Source organism: Eptatretus burgeri, chromosome 9 (genome assembly GCF_056783735.1).
Source record: "Eptatretus burgeri isolate ZD-2024b chromosome 9, Ebu_testis_v1, whole genome shotgun sequence".
In the NCBI taxonomy this organism is placed as follows: domain Eukaryota; kingdom Metazoa; phylum Chordata; class Myxini; order Myxiniformes; family Myxinidae; genus Eptatretus; species Eptatretus burgeri.
The window spans coordinates 60,191,773-60,206,390 of record NC_140969.1 but is presented as its reverse complement, the minus strand read 5'-3'; the positions used below and the strand labels follow the sequence as shown (position 1 = coordinate 60,206,390).

The 14,618-nt window shown below is 42.6% G+C and overlaps 1 protein-coding gene across 10 annotated transcripts in view; it reads right to left on the bottom strand.

Annotated features, from left to right (window-relative positions):
• Nucleotides 1-14,618, bottom strand: part of LOC147020180 (forkhead box protein P1-B-like) — a 737,853-nt gene that overhangs the window by 143,056 nt on the left and 580,179 nt on the right. For 9 of the 10 annotated variants that reach the window (XM_085895286.1, XM_085895291.1, XM_085895293.1 and 6 more), the window contains 2 exons: nt 3,983-4,084; nt 589-764 (listed from right to left, as the gene is read on the bottom strand). In XM_085895286.1, the coding sequence (XP_085751412.1) occupies nt 589-764; nt 3,983-4,084 (278 nt within the window). Of the gene's footprint in view, nt 1-588; nt 765-2,069; nt 2,192-3,982; nt 4,085-14,618 lie in introns of all 10 variants that reach the window. The other variant, XM_085895292.1, reaches the window with a different exon arrangement.

Here is a 14,618-nt window from a genome sequence, read left to right as displayed (position 1 = left end):
ACGTTTGCCGGCAGTTGGGCATGCAAGAGGCGAACACCAGCCTGCGGTGTAAACTAACACATAAAGCCAAACATTCGTAATCTGGAGGGGTATGGGGGGCAATCTACTATTTGTGGAACAAAACTGATTTCGCCACATGCACAACTGAAGCCAAGACGTTGTTTTCAACATATTACAACTGTCAAGCATTTGAGAGCATTAAGCCATGCAGAATCTCAATGCACCACAATTTCCTCTCAATGCACCGAATAAAGGACAAATGGATTGCCAAAGTAAAATATTTTGGTAACGCTTTGTTTGAGTGGATGTTCTTGTGCTGTTGTGCTGTGCTCACGAATAAATGCATTGGCTCGGCTCTGAGGATATGCACAGACACAACCTCATCAATTTATGTGGAATGATGTTTTCGGCTAGCTTCCTGACCGCATTTGTACACTTGAATAAAAGCGTCTGAGATTGCTTTCTCTTGACAAAACCAACCATTGCTAAATAAAACAATAATATAAGAAGTAACAGAGGAATTTTTTTTTTCGTTTTTCTTTTTGTAGCCAGGTCAAGAGCAAGCCCACAGCGGCTATTCAATCTTACTGGCTGCCAGATGCTGGGCTCCCGTAGGGCCCCTCTAGGCCGGGCTTGCGAGGACGGCCTCGCTGGCTGTGGCGTGCGCGGCAGTACTCCTCCTCATCAACTGTCCAGAAAGAGCCGTATTCATCCTCGATGCGCACAAAGCACTTGTGTAGTGACAGGTTCGTGCGCACAGCCCCCTAGCGTCGAGAGGCGGACGGCGGCGATGGCCGACGCCATGCCACGCCGGGTGCAAGGCAGGGGGCGAACAGCAATGGAAGCCGCGCAGATGTCCACGTCCAAGCAGTAAAGCGAGATGAGTGCAGCAAGCGGTGGGCAGCACAGCAGCAAACAGCAAGCAAGACGACAACAGAAGAGAACACAAAGAAAAATACACAAAGCTAATGAATTCCAAGGCACGCACATGCATGACATGGTTTGATGACCTTCTTTGGCAAAGCCCACGCTCTTTAGTTGAAAATTTGGCAAATTTAGCAGTTACGTTCAGCTGAGGAATGTTCCTGCAGTTCATGTATGTTGCATTAAAGGGGGGTGCAGCACAAGTGCACATTAAAAACTCCCCAACTTCTGTTAAACAGAGCACGAAATGTCAGTGCTCAGAATTCCTGCCAAATACAGTGATTCTATTTTTCTCTTTTACCATGTGCCATAAACGCATTGCTACTCTAACTATATCGCTTGCTTTCTGCACTGAAAGTATTGTCTCTAATAATGTGGATCCATGCTAGAAACATGCTGCATGGTTAAATTTCCTTCAAGTGTACTTCAAAATGTAATTGAGTGAAGTACACAGCACACTGCCTTCTCATTACCTCGGTGATTAAAATCGTGTTTATCTTTGTGACCGACTCAAATGTTTTTAACTCTGAGCATGAACTCGTGGATAATAGCTGACATGAATGATACAAGACAAGATGCAGGATTTGTGGAAAGGAAGAACGAATTTAGAAAGCCAATGGAGATATCTTATTACGCAATGCAAATATCTTACAAAAGTCAAGTGGAATTTGTATGCATTGTATTAAATTACATTCAAATCTGTAAAGCCGAAGGAGATAAATTTGGGCGGTATAAGTGTACCTTGAAAGATGAGAAAGAAATTAGAACTTTAATGTTTAAAAAGAAAGCGAATATTCATTGTAACGTCTTAGACCTGTTGGACCAAAATTTCACAAACGACTAGAGACGGGTACTTGAGTGCCAAACAGGGTCAATGGAAGCAAGCACAGCTTGCTTGGTAATATGAACGTTTGGCAGCAACTTGCACAGGACACAGCAAGCCATCGTATGAAGCATGCAGGCCAGACTGAGGTCTTGCCAAGCAGCCATTGGACAGCTAGGCCACGAGTGGGATGGGCCCAGCTTCCAGCGTGCGGCAGAAGCTGATAAGTGAACCAATGGCCAGAGTTTAGCTGAGTTAAAAGAAGTAAGATTACACAGTGGTATGAGGTAGCAGTGTTGGCTTGCCGACGAGTCCCACATACCCCGCAATTTTCTGTGGCCTTCGTTTTTGGAACTCTAACTCGTCAACCGTCCACACGGCCCCCTTAACGTTCTCGACACGCACAAAGCACTTGTGTAGGCTCAGGTTATGCCGGACAGCATTCTTCAGGACGGAAGCATCCGGAGGGAAATGGGATGGGGTAAGAGAGGAAAGAAGAGGTAGGGATGGCCATGGAGTGGCCGAGGGGTGCAAAGAAAGAAGAAAGGCAAAGGTCTGTCAGGGAAATGCTTGCAGGATCTCGCCATGGCTATCGCGCCCGCTGTTCACCTGACGATTGCTAATGGTCAACATCCTGACAGAGCAGAAAATTATCTTTTCAGTAGGAATTAAAGAAAAAGAAAGAATACAAGGGATGCAAATTATGGCTTTGTGGTTATCCATCAGGATGCGAGAAATACATTCCAAAGGCTATTTAATGAACTGCATGTTATTTAGCAAGGCTGCCGTTTCAAAAGCAGACAACAATAATCCCGTATCAAGTTCTCTTTACAGCAGCGAGACCCCAATCAGATCCGGAGCAGTGGCGGTTCATCTCCTCACTTCATCACATTTTCTTGCCTTGACCTTGAACTGCAGAATTAATGAAAGCTCTTTTCTCTGTGTGCGCAGAATTTTCATAAGATAATTACATTTAACGTCTGATGACTCATCAGAGAGTGCTATGGTTGACGACGGCTCTGCTCATGTCCTCCCATTGCCTTGATATTGTTTGCGATTATCTGCCATTGTTATTGTTTTTTTCTTTCAATAATTTCTGCTCATCTTGGTAGCATCCCATCTCACTAGGTCCCTGGACTGGAACCATGGTTTTACATTCGTATTCAACATAAATGGAAAGTTTGATACAAATTCTCTCTCTGAGGATTCACAATGGTCAAAAGAAGCGATCACCACAGTCATCATGTTTGGAAATGTTTTGCCACCGTTTCTACTATCAATATGTATGCAAGGCCTTCACTTCCTTCGAGAAATGCTTTCTTTACAACTGTGTTTGGGGATAACTTTCCAAAAATCACCGTGCCATTGCAATGCAGATGAGGAGGTGACACCCCAGGGCCTATATTAAGCAGATCGATGAGCATCAGGGAAGTTATCAGGGAAGGAACAGGTGGGAGGAGTGAAATAAATACGACAATAAGGGCATATCCCCTTCCCTCCTCACCCAATCCTCCTCCAGCTATGAATCTCGCTTGTATGTATTTGGAAATACGTCCAAGCATTGCGGAACTAAATCCAGAAAAGCTTTTCTTGTATTTTACTATGATCCAATTTGACCCTTGTTGAACCTGACTTTTTAAAACGCACCTTCAAAAAACACCCATTTCCTTCAAATCACTGATCCATGCATACCAATAATAGCTGGAGTGGATCGTTAGCCTTGCTAATACATAATCGCCATGGCAACTACTAACGAGTCTCTAATAATGTAAGCCCTTGGTCCCATCTTTTCTAATAAGCAGGCTCTTTAAGACCAAATGATTGTTTTTTAATGAAAAAAGGTTTTCTAAAGGCATATCACCCTTGTTCCCTTTCAAATCATCTTTGCAATCTTCTTAGCTACATTACAAAACCGGGGAAAGAAAAATCTAACATCTACGCGGGCAATAACATTATCTCCTCATGTATATTAAAAGGGCACCTAGAAAAAAGAAGAAGAAAAAAAACAAGAGAGCAAATTCTCACTGAATACTTAAAATTACAAATCTTTGCCAACCATATTGAAATTGCATGGAATACAAATATTAATACATTTGAGAGTACGTGCTACCAACCTGTGTGCCCAGAAATAAAATGGCTTATCCTAACCAGCTGAGAACAGACCATTTAATCGTGAAACCGAGCCCTGTCACTTTCACATGAGCCAAAGTCTTTCGCATCATTTGATGTGCGTACCTTCCAGGTTGCGGCATTTCGCCGGAAGTAAGCAAACGTTCGAGTGAACCAGTTGTAAATCTCGTTTAATGTCATCTGCCTGTCAGGAGTCTCCAATATTGCCTGGGAAGAAAGCAGTGATATTGTTGAGAACATCTGCCTTTAAAGGTTCGAAGTAAGAGCCTGAAACATCAAGTAGAAACATGATTTTAGAACAATTAATTGCAGCCACAAAAGGATGTGTGTGTGTGTGTGTGTGTGTGTGTGTGTGTGTGTGTGTGTGTGTGTGTGTATGTGTGTGCAAGTTGCTGTTGTTGGCTGCTATCTCCACACGTCGGTGGGTTTCATGAGATAAAACGGAGACCTACCGGGTCTCAAATTAGCCACCTCCGTTTGTGTGTGTTGGTCACTCTGACTTGAGTCAGTTTGGCATGCACTTGAGACGAGTACTTGAGTACCAAACAGGGTCAGTGGAAGCAATTTGGACCATAGCATAACACCGAAAGACTCGACATGCTTTGTGACTCACATTTCTGGAGTGGAATCTCTAAACATACGTACGGCATGTTTAAGTCATTTCTGAGTCGCTCAAAATGCATTTGCACATTTTCGGTAAATGTACGACACCTGGTCAAAAGACCATAAGACCATAAAGGAAGGAGAACAGTGGTTTGTTTGACCATAAAGGAAGGAGGCAGTGTAAAATGTACTGTACCTGAAATTGATATATGCGTCTTGAAACAACAAACTGCATGGAGAGGAACTAAAATACTTGTTCATGATTATGATGCGGCACTTGACGAAAAGAAAATCTTTCATGTTTCAGAGTCAACATAGCACGCCATTTGATTTATAAAGGGGAGAAAAAGGTGGAGAAGAACAATAAGAATGATAACGTGTGAGTGGGATTGAATTTGGAAGAAGGAGAAAAGATCAAATGAGTATGTTGTGATGTAGGTGGGAGAGATAGGACAATTGGTACACAAGGATCGACTCTTATGAACACAAGGAACGACCATTGATACTCCAGAGTGGACTCCAGATCTGCAACTACGAGGTATCAGGAGGAGCTCCAAACTCAACGGCAGAGTGCTGAGATAAATTCACTTGACAGTATAAATCATTTAAATGAACTAATCGTTTTTCTGCTCATTATTTGCAAAATGAGAGATATAAGGAGACATTTTAAGGCACCTTTATTGTCGTTCGTGTTCATTTTTAATGCTGTACACGAGGGCACAGTACTATGTGAGGGTACTGCTTATATATCAAATATGAAACTCGTTAAATATACCATTTATTACACTCACTGCCACTATGCTGGCAGGATGGCCAAGAGATATGAACACTCATCTCCAAGCATCACTCCATGGAGTTCTGCTCTCCACTATGGGTTGGCATCCCAGCCTCATCTGTCTCTCCAAGATTATGTGAAAGTTAAAGCTCTGAAAATTATTGGCATCTTTCATGATGACGACGAAGCTTGAGGTCGATTGCTTTCACATCGCAGGCAGGTCGGTGGACTCTCTGTTCTACACCATCTATTCTTTGATAATTATAAATCCTCTGACCCTCCCTGTTCAAGCAAGCAGCGCAGCAGCATCTCTTGTCACCCCAAATTATGACCAATGATATGTATTACCCCTATTAACCTTCCCTAACCCAACGTCTCACTTGCTAGTTTCAGATTTTCCTCCTGTCCTCCCGACCCTCAATTTCCTGTTCATTCATAGTCTTGATGTTTGTTCTACTGTCAGTTCTACCTTGCTCTATATAACAAGTCTCACTCTTTCAAAGGAAAAAGTTCTGATCAAATACATAATGTCATCCCAAGAAATTATGTGTGATTTGATTCAAATTTAATCAACTATGCCCACAATCTCAATTAAAAATTAAAAATAATCAAACGTAGTTGAAAACGGCCACGTATTTATTACATGGCAGCATTTCACTCCCAAAATATAACATACCCTTTCATGTTTATCTCCTCCAAACCTTTCCCCTTCTCTTCCCATTGCGCTCGCACTCTCCTTCCTCCCTTCTCTTCCTTTTATCAACTTAAATGTTTTCTCTTCATCCCCCCCCCCCCCAATCCCCACTCCACAGTGCATGCATCATAACCCCCCACCCAACCGCCTCCATAGTCTAAAACCGTATTGGTTGTAATTAAATAATTATCCACTTTATTCCTTCAGGCAAATCCAATGAAAGTGCCAAACTGTTGGGGCGGAAAAATGATGGGAATCAAACGCAAATGCAGCCTTAAAATCAAGTTTTATTTGGCAACATATTCGGCATGAAATCCTGGATGGAAAAAGACAATAATGAAAGAAGGACTAAATACAAAAAAAATTAAACTATCCCATCTAGATGCCCAACACAGTCAAGCATTTACTCAGAGAACCAGGCCAAAGGATAAAATGTTCAAGGCAGGATATAGCTGGCAAGCGACAGTGAAAACGATGCAAGCAGGCCAGCATCCCAGGAGGGCAAGAGGGAAGAACAGAGCATCCACAGGATGCCACTAGCATTCAGAATCACAAGAAGCACTAAAGAGATCCAAAACAAGACATGCACTGGATGTAAGAGAGAGCCCATGAAGTAAGAGAGGTTGAACACACCCCAATGTACGCATAAATTTACTGTTACCCCACATTCCTCCACCGCAAGCTCAATAAGAGGGGCTGTGCAGGCCCCATGTGACAGCGGCAAACCTATGGGGACTCCCCAAAGTCCAGAGCTGGTCCGGTGGCAATGACTGACAGTTGTTGAGGATGGGAGGACTTCCATATTTGGGCGATGAACCAGACTTCACCACCCACTCCCCTCCTCCAAAGCCTGGACAACCTTGGAAACGGGGAGTTTCCATATATGGATGGAGTAGAGTCATTTCCCATGGTGGAAAATGGAGGCCTTACTGCACATTGGCCCCAACCTGAGGCTGACAGCTGTGGGCCGTACTGCATGGTAGGCCTTGACCCTTGACCTGGTTCTCGGCCTGTTCCAAATAGAGAGAACACATGGATAGGACATCCATAACTTTTCTAATATCTAAAATAGACAAGGCCTGTCTCTTTTGTGCGCTGTACGCCAGACAACTTAATCCAACACAAGTCCTTATATCATATGGTTCACAAAGTTCTAAGAACTATGTGAAACGGATGATTCAAAGGCCCAATCTAACTATAGTCTCCCCAACAACCATTTATGTAACAGCATTAACAAGAAAAAAAAGCAAAATTGTGATATTTTCTAGCACATCAATGAACATCAATGAAAGGATAGTATGTCCCTTTGTCTGTCTGGATCTTTGTAGAATGTTCCTTTGTCTTCTCTCACCGCTAAGGGGCATAGCCACCAATCTTTGAATGGATAATTAACAATGTCTTACAATTCTGGTAAAGGTATCTAAATTTACATCCAACTCCTCTATTTATTCCACTAGTTGGCCTATTGGTCCATTGGACAAAATTTTCATTGGTCTTCATGGCCTTGGAGCACACCTGCAAGCTGTACTGCTAAAGCATTAGCTTGATTTTCACCAAGCTCAGATGTGCCTGGGCCAGGGCAGGGGATTATACATTCATTAAAGTATTGTTGCCAAATGTTAATACTTTTATTATTGTTGTTAAAATTATTTGTTTTAATTAATAGATGGTTTGTTACAATGTTATCATTATTATTGTTATTTATTTTTGTAAACAGAATGCCATACCGTGGTGGAAGGACCTACTAAGCTGCTCGATACACCTTAACATGGCATGTGTTTAAAAAATGGGAACTCTTCCGGGTTCTTTATAGTTAATTAGCCTAATGAAAAAAGGAGATCATGAAAATCATTTCAGTGCATCACATTCCACGTCAGAAAGCTCCAGTTGAACTCCACAAAAAACATGCCTCACTCACACACACACACACACACACACACACACACACACACGCACACACACACACACACACACACACACACACACACACACACACACACACACACACACACACACACACACACACACATACACACATACACCTAATCCATTTATAGTAGATTTAAGCCAGTTAAACGTAGACTTTTCTTAAAGCGCGTCACCATGTAGGCGGGTGCTAATAATTGAAAAACAAGGCCAACGTCAAACAAATTGCAACAGAAATGAAAACTGCTGTAACGAGTAGTGCACCCTTCGGGAATAATAACACCCAAAATCTACTCGAATCTGCCGGGGACAAATTACCTAATTAACATAATTTCAAAATGGCTGCCATCTACCAGATAATGGCCTAAAAACTTAAATTTGTTTTCATTTACCACGTTTTCCTGACAATGAGGATAATATGTGAAAACCGGCACTCTTGAAATAATAATATGTATATGACGTCAGTATGTGCCAGATTACGGACACGGAGGATGACGTCATCAGTGACGTCATTGATATGAGAGGAAGAAGAAAATGATAAATTTTTCAGAGGACTCACGTGTATAATGATCGTGAAAAATGTCCGTTCCCACTAATTAAGGAACGCACTGCATCGTTTTCTATGTCCATTGTAAGTGGAACTTGAGCTGCTGCACACGATTCGAACTTTAATACTTCAGTGTACGAAGAGCAAAACCCATGGCTATACAGTGTGTCAATCAAGAATTTAGACCCGAAATAATGATGCAATTGAACTGCTAATCCAACTTGCAATGGTGCCAATGCCGCTCTCGGTCGGATCGCTTGTACGAAGCACTGTCCTCATGACGCCGTCTTCAAAGCCTTAGTCTTGACAGAGATCAGTTCATCCAACAGTAACTTCAATGAATCCGGTAGAAACTCCAGCATTTTATCCACAGACTCCAAATCTGTAGGATCCGGATAGTGCTCTTTGTCGTATATGTTGCACTTCTCGATTGTCTCACTGCTGATTATCGCTGCGGCCGCTGATATTATCCGGCATTTCTCAGATTCCGTGTCACCAGTACAGCGGGGGGTGTCATGAAATTTCTGCAAAATTTTCGACACAGTTGCATTGAAAGTGACCACATTGGCTCTTCCATGTACATTTGAGATAGTAACTGCGTCTCCGAGCGTGTCCGTCAAACGCCGTTTGATATATTGCCAGCTGTATGGAGTTTCACATATTGCTCCCATGCGAGCGCACATGTCTGGAATTGTCCACTGTACTTCATCATCACCAATCATCTCGTCTGAAACAATTAAGAAAGCATTCTCGATGAGGACATCTTTTGGCCTACGTGCTCGCTTCCCTGGCGTTTCCTCATGTGAAAACTTCATCAGGATTTGCTTTCCAGTTCAGAAGTTCACGCTGCAAATTTGATGATATCAATGCTAACTCCACACACAGCACCGTCCCGTCCCTCCATTAACGGATCGGTTCTGTCTACCAGACGCACTACAAGGCCATATAAAATGTAAGTGCTTATCATCCAAGCCAGCGCGAGTGAAAAAAAAAATCTAATATTTTCCTACATTTTTTATCAAAAAAAACCCGATAAAAATCGCGTTCAAAATTGGGAAAACAATGATCGGAATGAGCAGATAATATTAAAGGGGGTCAAAAGTGACCGTTCATTATATTCATTTGGAAATATGGAGGTCTGACATGGAATACAAACAGCGACTAGAAAATTTCGGAATCGTCCAATTTTAAAGAAAAAAAATCATAATCATAATTAAAATTCGTTCCCACACAAGCAAAGATTGAAAAGGTAAGGATGATAACCAGCTACATTACATTATATGACCTTACAACACTATAATCTGTACGTGATATGAAGAATTCGCTTCACATAGACAATTGCTGACCGAAAATTTAGTTGAAGTGTTGGTAAACAAATTCTGTTACCATGGTCATCCGCCATTGTTCTGCATGGATACCATGCAAATCATACCACTCCATTGGTGGGGAAGAAAGAAGTGGAAAAAAAGAACATTTGTCCCCGGCACATCCAGTAGATTTTGGATATATATAATATCTGTGTGAGTCCTTCATAATGGAATAGGTTTAGTTTTCTGTTGCAATTTGTTTGACGTATGACGTTATCTTTCTCCGCCTTATGCCAGACGATGTCACGGCATTCCAGTGGGTGGTACTTCCAGCACAACTAGACTCGGTGGCATAATGGTTAAAGTGTGCACTTTGAGTCTGGGATCGAGGTCAGTGGTTCAAACCCAGGCCAAGTCATACCAAAGACTTTAAAAATGGAATGTGCCTTTCCTTGCTTGATTCCCAGCTATTTAAAAGGAAAGAGCACAGACAAACAACCATACGTTGGCAACGACTGTGCAGGCTTTATGGGCCCCATGGGCTCCTCCTGTATTTAAGTCCCTTGTAAGGGAACTCATTATTATAACCATCATGGGGTTATATTTGTTTCATGATCCTCACATCCAATCAGATCCCATACCAAACAATCACCCGTTCTTGATGGGTATATAAGCTAGTACGGACTAATTTTACTGAAGCACTCTTTAGTTTCTTTAAATTTGCAAGTCATGTTTTGCATTTCTGCAAATCAACTTTGAAATCCCATTGTAATAAATACTTTTTGTTGCCATGTCTTCTTTTTAAGTGTCAATGTATACAAGTGTCAACAGGACCTGCAAAATGCACAATTTCATAAAACGTTATTGAAAGGTATTATATACAATACAACTTACTCATACATCACCAATGCATTGGCAAATGATAAAACTGCACTGCGAGTTTTATAACCCTGCATTTGAATTACACGAAATGGGCTCTAAACTCTGTTCCACTCAAGATAATTGAAATTTCCCCACCCTGAAAAAGGTGACCCACATTGATGAAAAACAGGACCAAAGCTGTTTGAGGAAATTTCAATTACGTGATGGATTGTAGATATGATTGCAGTTTCATATCTGTGGCAAGATGTGTGTGCGTCACACAAACTCACGTGACTCTATGAAATGTGAAAGAGGATAATATGGAATAAGTATCTACCTAAGCTGTGGAACACGTTGCGCTTGTTACCAATAAGGAGGCAGCAGATGTTGGGATATCCCACTGGCTCTGTCAGTCCAAATTAGAAAATCGATGTCTTCTCCATAGATTAACAGAACAAACTCTCCCATAAACATGTTAGAATAATAATGGCCACTTGGACAAGCGCTTGTGTCTAAAATGAATCCAAATGCTGAAAATCATTCCTATTGACGAGTCAACTTTAACTCGAACTGTTTCTTTACCTTTTCTCGCTTTATCAATTATGGAGAACTCTCGAAAATGTTTCCAACCAGCAGGGAACAGTAATAAAACTAGCATTTTAACACTGATATTTTGCACACATTTCTTCCTTCATGACATCGTCGGAAAGACAAAAAGAAGGTTAAAACACAAGCAGCAGGAAGCTGATTCTGCTCCTGCCACTACAGGGTGTGCAGGCAAGGTTATATTCAGTGAAATACTCCTTCCTCTTCCAAGATTGTTTGAATGACCACAAGTATTTGGCAATGTAAGGAGAGACAACAAACTGAAATGGTGATAGCATGTATATCTAGCTATCGTGTGCAGCCTGCGGTTGCTGGTTGCATCATTTTCTGGGGTGCAGTTGTGCCGCTGATACAGTGCTCTCTATTACCAGCACTCTGGTACTCAATTCACCGACCTCAGAAGGATGATAGGCTGAATCAACCTCACCTGGTGTTAATTCAACGTCTGGCAGGTGCTCAAACTCAAACCCTCAGATCTTAAACCAGCCACCTTTACCATAAAGCCAACACCAGGTTCACAGCATGCATGGAATTCTGGGACACGAATTTGATTGATTAGAACAGCTGCCTCTGACAACTATGTTTGGAATTGTTTCAAATGACAACAAAACTGGATGTTTGACTTCTTCTTCTTCTTCTTCTTCTTCTTCTTCTTCTTCTTCTTCTTCTTCTTCTTCTTCTTCTTCTTCTTCTTCTTCTTCTTCTTTAGAATGCAGCACATGGCTATGGAAGCATAATTTGCTGGGAGTGCAGCGATACAGCTGATGCAGTACCCCCTGTAGTTCGAGCAGGAATTTGGAATTTGACCAAGGTGCTGGCAACAGCTCACGCACTCTTCTTGAAGAACACAGTGTGGGGGACATTTAAAGCTCATCAATTAATGCTGAAACAGATCGGATGCTGAATTTAAGGATGCTTGTAATTTTAAATGGATGGTGATGTGGACCTCACTCACAACTCCACAGCAACTACAATGTAACTGATGATTCACAGTACATTCCTGATGACTGTCAACAAATGATTGCTTCGTGTAAGAATATAAATACAGTATGTTGCAAACTTCCCTTATATTGTCCGTGCCATTTTGAGGTCTGAATTAGAGGATTGACTGCAAATTTGTAAAACTGGAATGGAAGCTTCACTTTCAATGCAGAAAGGGCAATTCAGGCTGAATCCAGAAGATAATCTTCAGTGGAATCAATGGATTAGCATGGGAAAATGAATTGACAATGTGAGATAACTCACATAGCCGAGCAGCTTTCCCATTTTGAAATGTTATAAATCTCCTTTTTGTTCAAACGAAGGGTTAATGCTCAAAATATCAGTTGAAGTTCACTTCCCATGTCAGCTACCAATATTATTAAACTATAGCTGATAAAATGTATTGCTGAAATCGTCCGCTAATGCAGACGACACTATAGCCTTCACAAAGACAAGTATATTTACCTCTGCTGATTGATTTATACAAAATCTTTGTGATTATGCAGGACATTTCAATGTATGAAGGTCGCCAGGTCAAATATGGGAGCATGCACTGCAGCAGCATGTCACTGTGTCCACTGGCCATCTCCCAGGCAGATGCCTGGCCAATCCCCATCTCCTTGAGATGCTGATCAATCTGCTGCAACCACAAGGCATGTGGTCGACCCATTGGCCTCCTGCCCTCATAAGGCTCCCTCGCTGAGAGAATCTGGTGAGCAAGATCAGCATCGGGAAAATGAGCCACATGTCCATACAGACGCAGCTGATGCTCACAGACTATGCAGATAACAAATCTCATTTGAGTCTCTCTCAGAAATCGCACGTAGGACACAAAGTATGACCAGCAATAGCCAAGGATTCTTCGAAGAGACCTGGTACGAAAAGCGTTGTCTCCATCTCAGATCCCTGGTCAGAGTCCAAATCTCACACCCGTAGAACAAGACTGGAAGCACCAAGGACCTGAAGACTCGGACTTCTGTCCTCCTGCACAGGTACCGGCAGTGCCATATATCCAGTGAATTCATGACTCTTCAGGCCTGGCCCAGACGTCTACTGACCTCTGGCTCACAGCCAGCAGAGACATGAATATCACTACCAAGGTAAGTGAATCTCTCCATGACCTCAACATCCTCACCATAAACAGGTACAGACAGGATAGCAGCTTACAAAATGTCATTGAAAACCTGGATCTTTGTTTTGACCCAGGAAACTGATCATTCCAATGGCTCTGACTCCTCATTCTGCGCTTCAATGGCCCCCAAAAGGATATCCAGAGTTTTGGCAAAGATATTGTATTGTCTGCGAAATCAAGGTCAGAGATCTTGACATTCCCAAACGATGCACTGCAGCTTGATGTCTCCAACAACCTCCCCAGAATCCAGTCCATACAAACAATGAAAAGTGTGGGGGCCAGTACACACCCCTGAAGAACTCCAGTAACACCTGGAAATAAGTCAGAGATGGAATCACCACATCTCACAGCACTCTCAGTACCAGAGTATAGTTGAGACATCAGATTGATCAGTTTTGGTGGTACCACACGAAGACCAAGAATCCTCCAGAGGGCATCCCGATTCACTGAATTGAATGCTTTACAGAGATCAACATAAGCTGCAAGCAGCCCCTGCTGAAACTCTCGTCTGCGTTCGGAGAGGACACGAAGAGCAAGGATACAGTCAATCGTTGACCTCTTTGGTGAAAGCAAGACTACTCTGGGTGGTGGTGTGAAAGCAGGTGGTGGCGAACCCTATCAAGAATTATCTGAACAAAGTCTTTGCCTGGCACTGAGAGCAGCGTCACACCTCAGTAGTTGTTGCAATTCTGACGATAACCCTTCCCTTTCCAACGAGGGACAACAAGGCCCCTCTTCCAGATGAAGCCTGTGTTCCAAACAGAGCACCAAACTGCATGCAACGGCATGAGTGCAGCATTTCCACCAGCCTTGAGAAGTGCAGCATGGATGTCACACATCCCAGGAGCTTTACCCCATTTCAACCGGTTCACCACAGCCTGTGTTTCCACAAACGAAAGTGGATCACAGTTGATTAGAGGGTCAGCAAAAGGGATAGTAACACCCCTGACATCCAACTCGAGAGCTGGTGAATCAGCCTGGTACAGCTGCTCAAAGTAAACAGCCCAGCGGGCCTTCACTTCGGACTGCTCAGTCAAGAGCCCACCACCCTCCGCTCTAAATGCAGTACACCGAGGGATGGGATAGGACGAACGCAATCCGTGAATTCCCCTGTAAGCAGGATAAGAATCACTTGACCACAGTTGATTCTCTACACCCTCACAGATTCCTCACATGTAGGCCTCCTTGTCCACCCTCAGTGCACGTACATTTTTACGCTTCAACTCCCTTAACAGTTCAGCTATACCATTAAATCTGGCCCTGTGACTCTGGTCAATGGTATCAATTGTCCCTTGAGAGCCAAAATTCT